Consider the following 19,213-nt stretch of genomic DNA (forward strand, 5'->3'; position numbering starts at 1 on the left):
GGTAACTGGCTTGTTCATCGGCGTCCCTTCTGCTTTAGCCGTATGGAGGCACAAGGGGAACGGGTTGAAGTCTCCAGCTAATCAGCATGACAGGAGCAGCAGAAGACAAAGATGAGGGGATAGGAAAGATTTGAGGGACCAGAATTTAAGCAAGCACCCCCCAGCCCATGTTGAATCAGCTCAGAGTGTCCCGCTGGCATCGACATCTGCCAGTGCACTGTCCCGCCAGAGCCATCGGAAACGCAACTGGAATGGTTTGAACCCCCCAGCAAGAAACTCTTCCATATTTTGAGATGTTTTCTAAGACCATTTTCCTATTCTGCAGTGGGGTCCATCAGGCAACGCTCCCCTCCAGCTCGGGCACGCCTTCCCTCTCTGGTGAAGTTTTAATAGTGTAAAGACCTTGAGTGTGTCCCGGCGTGTTGGCTTACGAAGCCTTTCTCTGCTCACTGGGTGTGAGCTATGTGGTAGGCCCCTCTGTAAGCTGCAGAACATCTTCTCTGCCTTTTTTATCTTTCCCGGCTGTATAAATGAACGATGGCCCAACAGAGAGCTTTGGCTTGTTTTGTTTGCCTGGCTAACAATTGCTTCACGTGGTTATTTGCTATTCCAGTTTCACTCAGATCAGCAGAAATGTGGTTTATCTCAGGAGAGAAAAGTCTGCCACAACTATTCTGATTTTAGTACCGCAACAAATCATTTAATTTAAAGAATGAAAGGTAAAAATGTGCTATGGGCTAGAGAAGCAAAAGGAGCAGAAGGAATCCTGGTTTTAATAAGAATAGTCATAAAGAAGAAAAATTTGTCCTCCCTGATGGAAAGGTTCTGTCAGCTTTGAATGGGTTGAAACCTGTGCCACAATCTGCGAAATTTCTCTTTACAACCAATATCTCTAGAATATAATAGGCTTTCTCAATAGAATGCAGTGAATCATCATAAAGAACGCTACAGCAAGGATATTACTCTGCAGAAACTTGGCAGCAGCAGAGAGAGATGGCATTTCCTTTGCTCAACACGAGGGATGCAGGAGAGGTTCAGTACGAGGGTGCAGATATCTCAGGACGCGTAGGCAGGGGCAAACCCCGACCCTGCCGTTTCTGAGCCTGACTGAAGGAACCGGGGCTGAAGGGTCCCACCACATTCTTCACATCCCAACCCCAAATCGGGGCCAGCTTGGCACTAGCATCAGCCCCATTTACCTGCAAATCTCAGCAGCATTTAAGGGGTAAGCTTTGCACGCAGACCTGTAGTGCAATGAGTGAAATGCTTGTTTATCTATTTGTTTTTAGCAATTATTTCCTTAATTATGCTAGGTTCCCGGGGGAACACGGACAAGCCCAAGGTAACTTCAGGCTGCCTTTCTGATGGCTGGATTGCAGCACAGTGCGCGTTGGTGATACGGTGTTAGACTCTCATCAGTAGCATTTGCACTGGTCATCAACACGCATCTTACGGAAAATTGCTTTTATTTTTATAAATGACGAAACAGTTTGCCTGAGCTGGCACATCACACAGAAGCGTACTGACCCAGCTCATGATTCCCTGAGCTGAACCAGCAGACAGGCACAGCCGATCTCCGTACCAGCTGCAGCCTGCAGCTCCCAGGGACACAAAACCATAAAAAAACCCGCAGAGAAAGTGCCAAAGGAATGTAAATCAGAAGAGAAACAACCTGGAGACAAGGGCAAGTGCAGTAAGGAAGAGGGAAGTACGATGGTCCCTTCCAACCCCTACCATTGTGGGATTCTGGGATCATGGGGAAAGACCCAGTGTGGTCAGGGACCAGAGACTCTCTAAGAGCTCTGCACCAATCTGAAGTCAGTGCAGATTGGCAGATCCGTCTCCAGGACAGTTGGGTACCTCCCACTTCACAGACCAATGTTTTCCCTGGTCCAAACAAGCCAGGAAACATCACGAAGCTGTGGAAGGACAAGCTTTCTTTCCCCTTTTATGCAGCCCTAATGGCAAATGTTCATTTGTGAGAAGAAAACACTTTTTCGGACATGGATTCCCTGATTCTGGAGTGGGAAAACTCATGGCAGAAGGCATGGGTAGGAAGGATCTGCCTTTATGCCCCTTTTCAGGGTCTGAAGGCAAGAGGCGAAGCTGAGCAGGGCGTTATCTCTGCGCAACACACCCCCGTTGTGTCCCCTTGGCTAATTGATGCTCTGTGCCACACATACTCCCGCGTTAATGTAACGCACAAAGCCAATTAAATGCCTGATTGGATGAAGTGGTCACAGTCAAGTGACCCATTGCCAGCCAGTCAGGATTCAAAATTTCCAAATATCGTTAAGGTATGTGCGTTAATCCCGTCCTAAAAGATTAAGCATTTAACCTATTACTGCTGTTTCTCATGAGATACGGTAAATCTCCTGCGCTCAGGGGGGAGAGCAGCCTGAACGGTGAAATGAGCAGCACTTGCCCCGTTCCAGCCCTGCAGCCCCACGCGTGGCCGTGGGGCACATCTCCCAGCATCTCCCAGGAGGTTCACATTGATCAGAATGGGGCAGAGTGCTTTGCCTCAAAGGGAAGACTAATTGGTTTCAAAAGAGACAGTTTGGAGACTGCCTCTATTCCCTCCTGACTCTCTCTGTGCCCCTTTGCCAGTGAGGAGAGATGTCAGCGAGGGAAAGCTGCTTAACCACCATGCTGGTTGATCTCCCTTAGCCAGGGATTTCTTTGAAATACGGATTTTTGCTGAATTTCCAAGGTAGCGTTGAGAATTGCAGGAAGAAGGAAGAAAAATGTTCATTTGCTAAATGTGGCTTCCCTCATCGAGCGGGTGACTGGGACCTGCAACCGCTCACATCCTGAAATGCTTTAAGCCATCACAGATGCTCCAGTGCTTGGTCCCCAGCTGCCACCTAAAAGTCAAGCCAGGAGAAGGTGTCGCACAGCTGACTACACACAGTAGACTAAGATCTTAATGTCTAATTAGTAGTTAAACTAATATTAACTATCAATGGTAAATCGTAATTATTTATCTAAATGAAAATAAATACAAAACGCAACAATGCAATCCCAGCATACTGCTACGATAATTAAACAGACTTGGAAATCTTACCGCCAGAGGGAAATCTCCTGCGGTGCTTTAGCGCTAGCAAAGTCGCTGGTCGATGGGAGGAGGTTGGTTGCACTGCGTTAGCGAAGACCAGCAAAGAGAAGATCTCTCTGCGCAAGGCCGGGTGCTGGGGAAAAACCCGCAGCAAGCATTTTGTCCCCTCCGCTCACTGTTTCACCTATAGACATAATACTTAAGGGCTGTGGGGATGTCAAAGCCAGCATGCAACTGCATCTTCACTGTGCTCTTTCAGCCGTATGTGTAACTCAGGCGTTCAGATCCAGGTTACCAGTGGTTGCCTGATACACAGATGATGGCTACAGATGAAAAGCTCATCTTTATGCAAATATGATTGGAAAAGCAGGCCCAGCTCTTCAGCAGTAATGGAGTTTTATTTCGAGAACGTAGTACTAGCCTTGAACCGTGTTATTAGTGCGGGAGAGGAACACAGCCTGTCCGCCTGGAAAACCGATGTGTTTGCAGAATTTCTTTGCTGGGTGGCAGCATTTTCTACGGGGTTAAGGTACAGGAGAGAGTTTCCTCTTCTCTTTCACTTTGATGGATGTGTGCTGGAGAGCAGAAACATGAGAGGTGTCAGGAATGATGGAGGGCTGCTGAAGGCTCTGACAAATGAGCTCTTGAAAGTCCTGCTGCAGCCATTTGAGGTGTTACCGCCCTGCCGCTCTCCTCTGCCCTCTGCCAGGGCCACCTCCCCACTGCAAAGTGCACAGAACAGAGGACATGCCTCCCCCCGCAGGCACTGGAGCTCACTGGTCTGTGTGCACTCAGCCATCGGAGGAGATGAGTACAAAGTGGAAGTTGGCGGTGCTGTTTTTGCACTTCAGAGCTGCCGAGAAGGAAAAAAGGTGTTGCAGTAAATTGCTTTGGGAATGGAGTCACATCTTCAGCTGCTGCAGTGATTTGCTGGGGGAGCTTCTCAAAACCTTGAGAATAAACATCATGAGCCCAGAAGCTGTAACTCTCCTTTCCCTTCTCCCTTCCAGCTTGCTGCGTTAGAGAGGCAAGTGTTCGATTTCCTGGGATACCAGTGGGCCCCTATTCTCGCCAACTTCCTCCACATCATCATCGTCATCCTCGGCCTCTTTGGCACTATTCAATATAGACCTCGCTACATAGTGGTGGTAAGTAACATCCGTGTTGTTCAGAGCCATTCGAAGCCTTTTGCAGCCTTTGCTCTGGTGGGATGTGGCAAGTGATGAGGAACCGAGGAAAGCCCTTGGGAAATCAGGCAGGAGCATTGTAAACAATTTTGGCAGGAGGTGCTGGGCTTAGGAACACGTTGTTCCGTGTGCTGCACTTCTGCTGTGCTTACTCCAAACTTGGAAGATATCAGATACAACAGAAAGGGAGAACTAGATGCTGGACAGAGGTGTGGCAGGGGCTCTTCCACCCCCTCCAAACTTCTGCCCCTGTGCCTCTGATCAGGCAAGGGACCATCTGCATGTGGGAAAGAAACAGAGGAGAAGACTCAGGGCATTTAACTGCCCCCAGCTGCATCACATATATATAAACTAATTCCAGTGACTTCCTAATGTTTATTGCTCCTTTCTCCTCCCCCACCCCACCCCCCATCCAATTTGGGTTACCTGGAACATCTTCATCATCTGCTTTTACTTAGAAGTGGGAGGACTCTCAAAGGTAAGTGGGAGCTTTCTGGGTGAGTGCCCAGGCTTTGCATCAGAGGGGATGGAGCTTTGCTGTGAGATGAGGGAGGGGGCGGTTGAGACGGGTGGCAGGGCGCTGCCTGGGAGCAGATCTCACCTTTTTGCCTGGGGAGAGGGGATGGAGGAGTACGGCTGGTTGGATGGTAGAAATGGGCGGCTAATCCTGATTTCTGGAGCCTTTTGCTGGTCAGTGCAGGTGGCGGCTGGAATAAGCCCTGCCCTCGGAGTTTGGTTTTTAAAGGTGAGAGCAAGCCTGGCAGCAGAGCCATCCTGAGGGGAGATGGGGTTTGAGAGGGCTAATTCTCAGCCATGATGCAGAGGTGGCTGAGGAAGGCTATGAGCTAACTAGATTACAGCGGATCCTCTTGAGATCTGATAACACCTTGAGAAGAAGGTGTGTGGCTCGGAGGGGAAGGCCCTCATGCAGCAGCGAGCGTGCTCCCTCTGCTAGCTGGTCCCAGGGAAGAGCTGCAGCAAGGACGCGGTCTGGCTTGGACGGAGGACTTTGCTGTACCTCCATACCTGACCAGCTCTTGACATCTTGACATCTTGACATCATGCCTCCCAGTCCCACTGAAGCCCTAGTGCGCTTCAGCAACAGTGGGTAGGTACCTGGTTGTTGCTGCACCGGGCAAAATATGTCCCAGTGCAGCGTTCAGGAGAGGCTCCTCTCTCTGCCAAACAGAGAACAAACCGGAGGGATGATGGTGGGGAGGCTGGCGCATCCCCTCTGGATACGGCCTCAGAGGTGATGTGGCTTCCCTGCCTTAATTCTTCCTTCTTAAATACAGCAGTAGTTATTCATGGCTCCCGGCCAGGGGTATTGTGGGTTAATACGCGAAGCTCTTTGAAGGCTAGATAAGCCAAGTATTGCTGTCTGTTTAATGAGGGGTGAGTCAGAAATAATAAAACCGAGAGGCAGGCCCTAAATTAAGCCTGAGCTGTAGCAATGAATTACTAAGTGTGGCTGTGGCTTAGCAGACTCTGAGCGATTATAGGATACAGGTTCATTTCGAAGCGTTCTACATCTGGCCTAAAGTCCCGGGTCATACATCTAAGTTGCAGTCATAATTAGAACTGCACTATGTTTTCGTTATCAGGCCTACAGCAAGTCATGAGTGACAGCATAAATCCTTTGCAGATAAGAAAATGTAACTTCCTAATTCCTCAATTATTCCCCTCTCAATTATCCACAGAAACTGTGAGAGAGTTCTTGCCCAAAAGAGTGATTGCTCCTGGTCTGAGAGCTCAGCCTGAGATGATCTCGGTTTTGGCTGTGACCAACTAAAAAAGAATTTTATGTAACTATTTAAACTCTCCCTTCTGCAGAGGAAATACTGGCTTGCTGAACTGCTCTGGGAGCTTCTCTGACAGCCAGTGTTTGCTTCCAGCCAGCTGATTACTGGTGTTTACTAATCCCAACCCACCCTGCAACACATCGCACTGCTGTTCTGCAATTCCAACAGCACAGCGAACCCCACTTGCCCTGCTACGGAGGAGCTGCAGCTTCATCTCGTAACCTTGCTCTGTGCCGTGGCTCATTTTAGCAAAGCCAGCACACGGAGAACCTTTGTTTAGCCCACAGGGTGACACTTGTGATTGGGGACTTTTTTCTTATAGAATTGGGCTGCGCTATAAGTTATCGGCTCTCGAGCTGCAATGAGAAATTCATGCCATTGGTTTGATGGCAACTGGCAAAAACACCAGAGTACTTGCACTCGTTTGACGGTAAAATCCTTTACAGCTTTGCCTCTGGTCTTAATGAGTTAATTTCCTCTGAAAAGGTGGTCTTGTAAGGAAAACTCATGATGCTGCTTTCTGTCTGCCTTCTCCCCTTTAACTGAAGTTGTTTGGGTCTGTGCAATAGCAAAAGAAACCCTCCCTTCCACGCGGGAACAAAAGATGCATTTGAAACAGGAGCGAAGGTTTCCGTAGGACGGTGTGGTGCTCTGCAGACTGGACTCAAGAAGTATCGCTCTCCCACTGCAGCTCTAGGACCCTGATCTAAAGCCAGTTGACGTCTGCTGAGTCTTACTGATCTCAGTCTTGGGATCAGATCCCAGAAGGACACCTGGGCTCGGATGAGCAAGTGTCAGACAGGCTCTTGGAGGGGGCAAGGGCAGGGCAGAACCAGCCAGGGGGTCTACAGCGGCATTGCAGAGGAGCGGGTACCTCTGTGTGCCCTCAGGGGCCACGGGAGGAAGCTGTCCTTTAGTTCCTAATAAGAAGTCAAAGTCAAAGCTTGTAATTAGTATGGCAGTAAAAGCAGGTAGACTGCAAATACTAGAAGAAGAGCTTTGGTAGAGTGAGGCTGATGGAGCTGGTCAGGTAAACACTGACTCGGTAACTACTAGACCAAGCATGAATGTGCTGGGGAGTGTTTGAGACAGGGCTGTTCCTCTGCAAGTCCCTTAAGGGGCCGATAGCTCTGAGGAAGGTCTTCAGGTGCTGTTTCCTCTGTGATTCCCGGTGAGCCTGTGGGAGAGCTGGGGGAACAGGAGAGCAGGCGCCACGCTCGCCCCTCTCCCTTCCTGCCAAGGGCAGCCTGCCAGGGAGATGTCCGTCAGCAGCTAGCTAATTTGTAATGACAAAATGCAGAAAGGGCAGTGAGCAAGAAAGAATGGAGTTTGTTAACTTGGTGGCTGGTAATGACAGCCCGGTGCAGCTGAGGCAGGGGATAACTCAGGTGGGGTGAAAAAGGGGGGAAAGGATCCAAGTGTTTCTGGTGTAACAAGTTTAGGAAATCCTGGCAGGGGTGGGGAGGAAATGGTTATGTGCACCTATTGCAGATAATTCTGTGTGCTCTGGTGCTTAGATCTGATTTCACGGTGGTGAGGGAGCAGGGAAGCGCTGTGCAGTACAGGGCTGCAGCGAGCACGGACACGTCGTCTTGTGCCCAGCTGATCTAAAGAACAGAAACCAGGGCCACCGCGGCCGTGGGGTCTGTGAGGTAAGGTCCCATGTCAGCCCATAAGCAATTTGGTGAAGGGGTTAAGACACTATCTCTTAGTTATAAACTCTGTGTCACCAGTAGAATATGGGCTGGTGGGTGCATGGCTGTTGAACTGCAATTTGGGGGCTGGCTATTCGCTTTCCTTCACCAAGCAATCACCTCTCCACGGGCTCTTTCCTCCATTGGGTTGTCTGCCCACCACTTCTCATGCTCTTTTTCCTCCTGTCTTTCCCATTGTTTCCTAAAGTGCTCTTCCTCCAGCAGTGCTTGCTCTCTCCTGGCCACAGAAACCCCGAGAATGGCTGTTCCGGCCAGCCCTGCTCAGGGTAGCTATAACTACTCACTAACCGTCTACCTTCTAACCAGTGGTTATAACTACCCTGAATTCCTTTTTTTTTTCCAAAAGGAAAATGCTCTTTCCTGCTCTGTGAATCTATTCTGCACTTCTTGGAAGAGCTGAACTGGCCTGGTTTCTACATTTCTATCCTGTAACTTTTTTTTTTAATCTTGAAATCTTTTCTTAGTAGGAATAAGTGTGTGAAATGTGGCACAGCAGAACTTCATTAGGTGGCCAGACACAAACGGATCAGCATAAGAGTCTAAGGAAGCACTTCCCTTGTTGCTGCAACGGCCTCCCTAAGCATGTCGCCTATGCCAGCTTCCCTGGAAGCACTTTGCCAATGAGCAGGCAAGAGATCCAGCAATCTGGATTTGAAGGGTTGCCTCTCGGCACTGGCGGCGAGCTGGTGATGTGCCTCCGGGTGGCTTTTGGCAGTGTTGCCTTGCTGACTTGCTCCACTGACAGTTCGGAGCGCACTTGCAGCATCTGGGGGACATGCAGCCTCTCCGAAGGTGCTGTACCGCTGCTCTGCAGTGGGGCTGACAGCTGAATCTCCAGATTGCTGTTCCTCCTCCTCCTCTGGTTTGTTTCTGTTCCATCTCCCTCTTCTCTCTTTGTCCATCTGGCCATTTGGTTAGGTGGATTGTTGGGAGCAGTCTCTGAAGTTTCGAGGCTGTGCTTGAAATAACATGTTAAGCTTCTCCCTGTCTACTTGAGTGTGAAACAGTCCCTCCTGCAACCTCCCAGTCTGAGTTAATTATTAAAATCCTGCTGGTAAGACATATGAGCATCTGTCTGTCCAGCTGCCATGCTGATTGACTCTTTATCATGGACTTGAGAAACATTCAGAGAGGTTTGAGGAATTGCTGTTGTGTATTTTAATGTATGCCTTTGTATTTCCCCCCCTGGAATTATTCAACTTGGAACTTTTTTTTTTTTACCCTTTCTTTATATTCTCTCTTGTCTACCCAGTACTTTGATCTGAATCCAGAGCTGTGGTGGTGGTCTAAATCTCCTCTTGAAACGGAAGCAGCCCCTTATTAGTCAGATGGGGGGTTATTTGTATTCCAGAGAATCTGCACGGCATCTTGGGATGACTTTGTACCTGGAAAAATACCGTGAGGAGGATGGATGAATGCACGTATAATTACAACTCTCCCTCGGCTCCATCTAAATTTAGAAACTGGAGTTTGGCCTTTAAACGCTGTGGCACGGTGAACAAGCCTGCTGAGAGACAACGCATGTGCTTCTCTGTGGTCTCAGGGTGAGACAGCTAGTCAGCACACATGACCAAAAGATAAACATTTTATTTCCTATTTTGATAAGGAACGTTTCCAACTGAAAAGATTTAAAGTTATTCTGCTGTCAAGCTCTGGGCGCTCCCATACAGGGCTCAATTTGTTTCCAGAGCCATCATAGTGCTGGCTTGCCTGATAATTTAGAAAATTTGGGGGCAGGCAGTTCAGAAAGCTGTTAACAAGAAGAAATAAAACCATCTCTGATAGTGTCCCTTAAAAAATAATTTCAGAACATCTTTTAGAAAACTATTTGCGAAAAGGAACACCGCTGGCTCTGTAGGTGTGAGTTTCCCTGTGGGACACCGCGGGGTGAGGCTGGGAAACGAAAATTGCCTCTGTAAAGTGTAGGTACTACAGTTTTAGTGCTGTTGTCATCTTTCTCACACTGATGGCAAATGGTTGGCAACCAGGTGCTACAACAGTTCTGAGTGATACGTGATTTGGTGGTTTTTGTTGGCTTGGTTTTTTTTTTGGCTGGCCTTCAACATGCTCCTGAGAAGGAGCTCATATCACTCTGCACTCGTATTTCTGTGGAGGCTGAAGGTTAAAGAGGCAGCAATAGCCCTTCAAACAGCAGCTTGTCACGAAACCAGGGGGAGCGTGGTTACACACAGATCGCTTTCGCACTACAGCAGGGCTTGCTCACTTCTGGGGCCGATTAACATCTTCCAACCTGCATATCACTTTTTGGAGTATTTCAATGTGTTTAGATATCAAACGCATTGCAGAAAGGTTTTGGGAAACAGCTGTTCCCTAAACTCGCTTGCAACTGGTTCTTTTCTCCTGATTTTAGCATGCTGTTCCTATTATGTAGTTCTACTTCTCTTCAACCACCTCCTCACATGTGAAGCTGGCAAACCCCAGCAGACATCTTGGGATTGTTTTCCCAATCTCCCAGCAAGTGCTGAGGACAATTAAGTGATTTTCTTCAATGCTCTTTTGTTGTGCCCCATCAGCTCAGGTATCCCCCAAGGACATCCAGCCAGGGACGCAAGCAGAGGAACAGCATTGCTTTGGATGTTGAGACCCTTTCGTTCACGCTGTCCTTGTGCCCCCCAGAGCTCCAGATGGATGCTTGTTCAGAAAGGTGTCTCTGTGAACGTGAGGGCATCCACACTCCCAGCGTGCAATCAGTATTCATTTTACATCTGTTTGAGGGATGGCTCATGAGTGTGAGTCCTTGTGCTGCTTTTAGAATCCAAATGTGCTCAGTTTTGCCAATCTGTTCTTAACTGGAGTATGATTTTTTTATTTTTTTTTTTTTTGCAGAGTTGGAGCGCGATTGTAGGCAAAAAGCAGTGAGTTCTGTTTAGGACCTACTGTTCCTCCACCTGCCTACCTCCAGCCCAGCACCTGTTCTGCTTTTTCAGGCTTAATTCACAAGCAAGTTCAGCTTCTGCAGCAAAGTTAAGCCAGAGCCAATTCTATGAGGACTGACAAAAGGGAGACTCAAGAAGGAAAGCAGCCTGTTTCTTGCTTTGCCAAATACACAGAGATGCCTCTGTGAGGAGCAGAGCAGGCGCTGAAGGGGCTCTTTGCATCAGCGAGGCAGAAGGTTTGGGAAGGCACCATCTGTGAGCTGGGAGAGGGAAGCCCTGGGGACCGAGGTTAAGAGTAGATCCTGTGGTGCCCTGTGGAACAGCTTTGTTTCTGTGCTAACTGGGGGAAGCCCCAGGCAAAGAAACAGGAATTGGGTCTCTTTTTTGGAGAAACATGAAATGATTCTTTCTGTCCCTAACCACTGTGGTGAGTGGCTTGTGAGGGGGAGAAGCGCACAGGAGCTCGGAGGGCTGGCTGCTTCCAGGAGGAAAAGCTTTTGCTGGGGAAGATCTGTGTGTCTCAGGACATGCAAACTTGGGAGAGAAAGAACAAGTTTTGCAGAAAAGATGCAATTTGTTGGATATGTGACATGTCTGTGGGCCACTGAAGAGCAATGCCCAGCAGAGGGAGCAAGCCAAAGACTCTTGTGCCAAAATTGTGAGAAGCTGGAAGAGAAAAGTGTCTCTAGAAATGAAGATAGCACAGCACCTTGCACTGTCTGCGGTATCCCGTAGCTGCCAATCTTATAATTATTCCCTGTAGCCTTTAAAATGCAGACAGCTCCCTTCAAACTCCCAACTGTTAATAGAGTTTTCCCTATTGTCTTTGCTATTCAGGCTGCTTTTGCACTTCATCTCCGTGCCCTCCTCCATCTACTGTAAAACACATCCCATCTGTTGTGGTGATTATGTCAGGCGTTTGGCAGCTGTCTTCTCACTTAATTGTCCACATTTCTTAACATGTGCTTCCTGCAGCATATTTTAATAACAGCTCTGCAAACTGGTTTGGAGTATCTGTGGTGGAGGAGAGGGTACCTACACAATACGCGTAGCAGGGCAGTTGGTTTCTATTCACAGGGTTTCTGGCTGGCATTTAAACTTTATGCCCTTGTTAACTCCTGTTTGCCCCTGGACACAGACACAGAGAAGCATATCTCCAGGACTACCTGGCGAGCCTCCCTCTATTGGCAGCAGAGACAAGTCCTCTCTCCAGAGGGTAATTCAGAGCAGGAGCCTGGATTAGCTGCTCTGAATCTGGTTTTCTCTCTTGGCTCTACAGGGAGCTAAGGCAAAGGAGCTGCTGCGTGAGGTTTCCCGTGTTAGGAAGTGTAAATACCCCAAGATCTACTGCTGTTCGCCTGCTTCTTTCCTGCAGGGACTGTGTAGGACCCTGGCGTGAGCAGTGTGAAGTAGGATAAGGATAGGAGCTAAAACTTCTAGTAGCGGCTAGGTGGTGGTGTATATCCAGTACCTATTTCTGCCCTGTAGAGACATACAGATTCTCTGCCTGATCCATTTTATAATCTCTCCTTCAGAATAAAACTTCCAACCCGTTGCTCTGTTTTGCGGTCAAAAGGAGTTGATTCCACATCAAAGTGACCTGAGAGGTTGCTGGGGCCCCCGGCACTTAGCACTTGTCTGTGAAGCGATGGGGCTGATCTCTTCAGCCAGTTCCGAGTTTGTCTTTTATCGTCTGCAGGGAGGGTTTTGCTCAAAATCCCAGAGCTCTCCTGGGTACTGCAGTGAGTACCACTCTTTTCTCAAATGTGAGGAAAGCGTTGTCATTTTTAAATGAGCTCCCAGCCGCATACCGAACTCCTGCATTGCTTGTGGGGCTTTTTACTGTGTAACCCCACGAGGACATGGTTTACGTTATTGAACTAGCAAAGAGGAGAAGAGCAAAACAAAAAGCCTCTGTTGGGGTAGAGATGATAAGGAATTGCTGGGGAAGTGTTTGCAAGAAGCTGCAATCATCACCCTGAGGTCAGCTCAGCTGGGTAATCTGACCCGGGGCTGGCAGTGTGTAAGGTCAACAGAAGACATAGACATACCATAGGTGAAAAGCATGGAGGGAAATCAGACAGAAATGGTAAGAGAACTTGTTAGATGTGTTAAAAGCTAGGAACAGAGGAAGGTCTTTTGGGTTTTGAAATTCACTTTGGGGTTATGAAGTTCATATTTCTCAGTTCTCTGTGCTGGGAAGAACATACCCATAACCCGTGATCCTGTGACAGGATGCTTAGTGCTGACTTGTTTAACTTTGTCTTCTAGATTTGCCAGGTTAATCTTGCAAACTCCAAACTTGAGGGTTCTTTTCTGGGTGCAGGAAGTGCTAGCAAAGTGTTCTTGGGTCTGCAGCCTAGAAACTGTCTTTCTGCCTTAGAAGGTCCTCAGACCAGCTTCTGGAATGTGCTACTTGATGGTGAAATAGCTTTGCTGGAGTGCTGTGGGACTGCCTCAGAAATGGTTCCCACCACACAAGCCTGCCTGTGAAATACTTTTTAATAAGGAATATAAGGCAAATGTATTTTGATCTGTACTAAGATTTACTGAGGGTGGGGATCTCAGAAACTTTAGGTTTTCCATTGATTTAATATGACCTCCCTCTGACAGCGCCATCAGACATTCTTACAGCAAATGGAGATCTCTTTGAAACTTTTCTCTTCAGGACAGTGAACTCTTGACGTTCAACATCTCCCGGCACCAATCATGGTGGAGTGAAAATGGTCCTGGCTGTGTAAGGAAGGAGGCTTCAATGTCTGGCATCAAAGGGCTGGATAGTCATTCCTACATCTCTGTGATCGGCTGTGCCCTGGAGTATCGGTACATCGAGGTCATGCACAGCTCCTTCCAGATCCTGATCGCGGTGAGTACATCGCCGAGACTGCCGCGGGGTAGCAATTGTTGAGGAGATGCTGTTTGGGTTTTTATTTTTCCAGGCACAGAGGCTGGCCCATATTTTCCACCCCATTTTGTATCATCTGATTGCAAAAGCCTCTGTAAATGTTCTGTTTGTTTGTTATCCTGTTCTGTTTTATGAACAGCATGGCTAGAAAGAATTAGAAATGGATACCGGCAACCTAACACCTGAAGTAATCATCGCATGCAAGCGTACAGGAACAAGTCATTCTGTATCCCTGTAGGGGTGTGGAAATTCATGTTTTGACAAGGACAGAGACCACTCTGAAGAAAGATTTCTCTTATTCTGCATGACTTAGTGATGGGTGGGGGAGCACATATGTGCACATTGGTTGTGAAGAAATAAAAGGGAGAAGATCCTTATCTCCAGAAAATGAAATAAAGATTAAGGAAGCACAAAACAACATGTTTTCTTTCTGCTGACACCAAAGATATGCACTAAATGTTTCCATCAACTCTTTCCTCATCAGTCTTCCACAGGCTTTTTAAAATACTCTGCAGTAATTCAATGTCTTTAATGTTCACTGTTAATTAACTGTTTCTCACTTGTCTGTGAAATTAACTGAAACAAAATGTCCATTGTCCCCCTTACTTCGTTGGTACTCTTGCATTTTGCAGCTGCATTGGAGTTAGCAGCCTGCACCTTTCTAATCTGTTTTGGCTTGTTACTCGGTGCTTAATGGTTTTAAGTACAAATGGATGTGGAGTGGTGAAACGTTTACATTTCACCTTTCATTTTTGGCTTAAAAAAGAATGGTAACTTGCCCTGATTAAATATTAAAGGATAACAAATAGAGAAATTCCAGGCTTCTGCTGTGCCAGGTACTTCTCTGCACATTTTTGGTACAACTTTCCGCTCTCTTGATCCTGCATTTCCTATTAGCTGGGATGATCTGTGTGACCCAGTGAACTGCAGGGAGTGGGGGGATGACTCTGACTCTTTTCTTGCCATGTCACAAAAAAAGAGGCAGACAGAGAAGCTCCTGTTTCCTGAGTTGGATGGACTCCCTGGCGCGTGTGCTGGCTGTTAATATTTAGTTAGTTCTCCTTCAGGGAAAATGATCTGCATTAAGCTGTCTGAGAGTTGCTTCGAGGCATGAGCAAGGCAAACCAATGCATCCAGAAGAATAGAGCCTGTTGTCTTTTTATAAAGGGCCGTTAGCTGGAGCGGGATTGATGCTGCTGAGCTGGTGCTGTTCCTGACTTTAGTGCCACAATTGACAGACTTAGAAGTCAGAACATCCCAGACTTTTAAAGTACAGAAGTATGTCACTGTTAGCATCCTTCCTAAACACCTGAGCTGGCAGGAGCCCCTGTGCCCCAGGCTAGAGGTTCAGCCAACAAAAGGTCCTGAGTTTGTTTCACAGCAGCTTACTAACTTAGGCACACAGCCCTGAGCTAAGAGGTCACACTGATATGTACAAGTCTGTCTCTGGGAGTGTTTTCTCCTTTGCTTCTTCCCAAAGGCACATGACAATATTATTTGTGCATCTGCAAAACATCACAAAGGGCCAGATGGGGAGGCACAGGAGGGAACTATAAGATAAAATAGGATTTGGGTAAATATTTTCTCTCTCCTTCTCCCTGAGGTTTAAGTTGCAGTGGATTTCTAAATCCTAAACCCTGGAAATGAGGCTAAAATACTTGTATGCAAAAAAACCACGTGGGCTGAGCTGTGCGGAGTGAACTAAATTTCTGCTTGTCCTGTAATAAAGGTAGAGCATTGAAGGCCCAGGCCTGTAACTCCTGCCAGCTCAAAATTCTCATATCATTTTGTCGTGTAGTGGGAGAAATAGAGCTTTTCCTCTGTGCTTTGCTGAGGTAAGGCAGAAAGCAAGCCTTTTCACTTTCTCACTCAGACCTTGCCTGAAAACAGTCAGCCAGTACTCTCCCTTTTTAGCCTCTGAGGGTCAAACTCTTTGATCCCTGCCAGTATCTTTTTCTGTTCTCTTTATCTCATTTTAAGGCAGATTTTATTACAGGCTGCTGTCCTTCCCAGAGCGCCCGGCAGGTACTGTGTTGCAGACAGCCGGGGAGACCAGATCGATAGTATAAAAAACACAGCGAGGAACTTGAAGGCTCAGGGGATGCAGCAAGGGACATGACCTAGTTCCCTCCTTGTCTGCCACACATTTGAGACCAGAATAGTCAGTTCCCTGTTGAGAAGGGCAAGAGATGGGCAAAATTGTGCTTTCTGTAGTTTTTTGGTTTGCCCAATGGTTTTTAGAAGTTGCGGGGTGGCAGGGTTGTGTTTTGGGTTTTTTTTTTATTCCAGATACAGTGGTGTGAAATCCATGTTCTTTAACTATACAGTACCTAGCTGTGGACATTTTGGTTGTTTTCTGGAAACACCAGCTCCTTGAGACTGTTGAGGAACTGTAGTGCACCGTATTGTGTACTTGGGGTAAGGCGCACTGGATTGGATCTTGCATGCCAAAGGAGAGGGAAAGCAAACCTGAACCCATATGGCGAGCACAGTGTTGGCTGTCATCTTGACTCCTGCTGACTATATTATCCTGCTCCTGGGCATACATTTGAAGAGATACATAAGGTCTCAGTCTGTTTTAGCTCAGAGCTTGTCTGTACTCCTTGAAGGCAGAAGCAACTCCTTTAATCTGGAATGCGATCAGATTCAGGCATATCAGTCACCATGCATGATACAAGTAGCTTTAGGGCCCAGTATGAAAATCTTTCTCAATGCTTTAGCACAGATCGTGTTGGAGGAAAAAGCTTATTGTAACAACATCTCAAAGTCTATACTGGTATAGAAATGTCACTGTAAATCTAATCCTACCAATCCAATTAGGAAATGCAACAGCAACTAGTTTGTCAAAAAAAGAAATCTGCTTAGCAAGGATTCATCTTGCATCTCCCCAACTTGCCAGCCAACAGGGAGAGGAGTGATTTCTAGTTCTGAAATACCTGGCATAGCTCTGGGCTGTCCATATGGTAGTTCTGGGAGTGGGGAGGGTTAGGCTTTTCCTGAGGCTCCATTGAATGGGATGGAAATTGGAAATGTCTTCCCAACCGAGAGAACTCATTGCCTGCCTGTCTGCTGTTTTCACTCAGACTGACAGGTTGGAAGGTTCCCAGGAAGGCAGCAAAGCAAGCCTTGACAGCAGATGTTATGTGAGAAGCAACGCGCAAGAGATGCTTTGCTGTTGGCAGAAGCTAGATTTTCAGTGGTCGTAATTGCATCCAAAGAGTAAAGAAGGTCAGGGAATCAAAGGACTTTGCCTCTTTTTGCTGATCTGGTCACAATAGCTCTTTCACAAGCTGGCTTTTTGCTTTCTTGTAGCAGAGATCTGTCCATTTTCCCCCCCCTCACACTGATGTGAGCATACACACTTCATTAGCTCCGATTAGAAGTGAAACCTGAAGGAGGAGACTCTGCACATATTCTCTGTGGTGGAAAAACCAATGGCAAGTTTTGCTATTGAGAGAAGAGTTGAGGAGCCCAGAATCTTCACTAGGACAGATGTAGACTAAAGCTAAGATTTTACACAAGCAACAGTAACACCTCCTAAAATTTGCCTTCCCATCCTTCATGTATTTTGGACACTCACAGCCAGCTGATTCCTTTCTGTAGATCTTGCTATAATTCAGTCTTTCTGGCTCCAGCACTTTTTGTTCAATACTGCTGTTTTATGAACACTTTTCAACTCACTATTAAAAAGTTAACTTCAGATGACTAAGAGGCAGAGAGATGTACAGACTTATGTTTTCCTCATTCCCTTTGGGCACACTTGTCTCTCCCTGTCTTTCCTGCTCTGCTGATTTACCTGCAGAATGCTTGGGCCATCCCAGCTCTATCCTCTTTTGTTCGGCAGCATGTGCGTTCCCAGGCTGTCTGACAGGCTGACTGAACACACCTGCCTACAACATGTGTTCCTAATAAAAAGCTTAATCGGATACTTCTGCAGCCTGGAGGAAGCTGGTACTGAACATGCAGAATAAGTGGAGAAACAGCAGCAGAGGCTAAAGCCCGAGAACATTCTTTGGGGAATTAGAGCAATAGCTTAGTGTCATTTTACATCACTGACATTTTCCCTCCTCTTCCACCTTCCCTACATAATTTGCAAAGATCTAAGAATTATTGCTATTTCCCTGGGATAGTAGAGCTTAAAACCCTTCTTTCATATTGAAATCACCAACCAAGATGGCACTTGGAGCAAGAGTGAGATTACTTCTTGGCCTCTGTGAAGCTTTCTTTTCTATGTTAATTGCTGCTAAACTTGGTAATGTCTGGGGGCTTGATACATCTTCATCGAAGATGCAGTCAGAAGAGAATTGCTGGTGTCTCTTGGAGTCTGCTCATCCCACATTCCAGCGGACTCTTCCAGAGAAAAGGACTGGATAATAGGAGTGGCATTTCTCCTCTGTAAATATATTTCATTCAAAATTCATGCAGAAGACATGGGGCATCCCAGGAGTTCATTTCATCCCTGAGGTGATATATTTAATTATATTTAGCCCATATAAAAATGCAATTCATATTTATGTTGTATGTGTCTTCCTTCCTTGCCATTGAAACTGTCCTGTTCTGGCCAGGTCACAGGACTAGCAAAACTTATTTAAATAAAATGTCCCATAAAATAAACATGTTTTTATTGATGAAACTCATGTAAAGAAGGAATGGATTATAAAGTCAATGAAAAGTAAACTTTGAACACAGCAGGTAATTTTAAAAACAAAGCCAGAAGAAATTAAAAAGAAAACCCTCCACTCCAGTGGAGCTGGAATTAGAGATTTAGGGAAGTTCCCTTAATTCACTAGCTTTTGGTTAGTTGGTTTGTTTTTCTGAATGCAAAAGGTCACCTTAATCATAAAAGGAAAAATGTACAGGGTGAGAAGAATGATGGTTGAGGGTTCTGAGGCATTAATTTCTGTGCAAAACAAACTTCCCAAGTCAATCTTACTGCTGCTTGGTGCTTCTGAACCGTGAACAATCTTCAGAGGTTTAACAGGTTCCCCGTGACAGTATAGCTGATAATCTTTCATGCACTCTGCCCGTGAACTGGACAGAGAAGCCATTTTCATTATTAATACTATCAGGAATTCCCTGACACAGATATCACATAAGGTTTGTATGTACATGTTATAGAGTATAATAACAGTGAATGGATCCAGGGCTGCCACTCTACATGGCTGTTAACCTAAAGTTCCTAGTCTGAGGTTTGATGGAAAGCCTGGGAAAAAAGAAAACCTTCCTATAGTTCCTTTGTAATCAGGGCACACATTCAAGATGTGCCTTTCTCGCTTGGATGTTTGTGGGTACATTAATTGCATTATTTGACCTTACAGCCTGCAAAATGTAAAAGGCTGGATCTTCAAACTATGAAAATGCTAGAGGAAGTACAAAGAATGTGCGTAACCACACTCCTAACTTAATCCTAGGGTGAGAGCAAACGCACTTAGATTGGAGACCAGAGCATGCAGGCAGGCGTTAGACATCACATTGAAAGCTGGGACGGCTTTAAGCTCAAGTACTCTGTTTTTCCAAAAACATCTTTAAGCGTTCAAGTCGTTAGCTACAACAGGCCAGCTAATGAGGGCTAATTGCTGATTTCGCAGCCGAGCCTACAGTGCCGCGAGGCAGCGCGGGGCGGCCCCGGGGGCTGCGTCAGCACCACGG

The 19,213-nt window shown here is 46.7% G+C and overlaps 1 protein-coding gene across 1 annotated transcript in view; it reads left to right on the forward strand.

Moving 5' to 3' along the window:
* The window catches only part of NKAIN4 (Na+/K+ transporting ATPase interacting 4), a 48,212-nt gene that overhangs the window by 23,154 nt on the left and 5,845 nt on the right, over nt 1-19,213 (forward strand). The window contains exons 2-5 of the mRNA XM_009893442.1: nt 4,069-4,210; nt 4,453-4,464; nt 4,659-4,723; nt 13,328-13,525. Coding sequence (XP_009891744.1) covers nt 4,069-4,210; nt 4,453-4,464; nt 4,659-4,723; nt 13,328-13,525 — 417 coding nt within the window. The remainder of the gene's footprint in view (nt 1-4,068; nt 4,211-4,452; nt 4,465-4,658; nt 4,724-13,327; nt 13,526-19,213) is intronic.

Source organism: Charadrius vociferus, unplaced genomic scaffold (assembly GCF_000708025.1).
Source record: "Charadrius vociferus isolate BGI_N301 unplaced genomic scaffold, ASM70802v2 scaffold259, whole genome shotgun sequence".
In the NCBI taxonomy this organism is placed as follows: Eukaryota; Metazoa; Chordata; class Aves; order Charadriiformes; family Charadriidae; genus Charadrius; species Charadrius vociferus.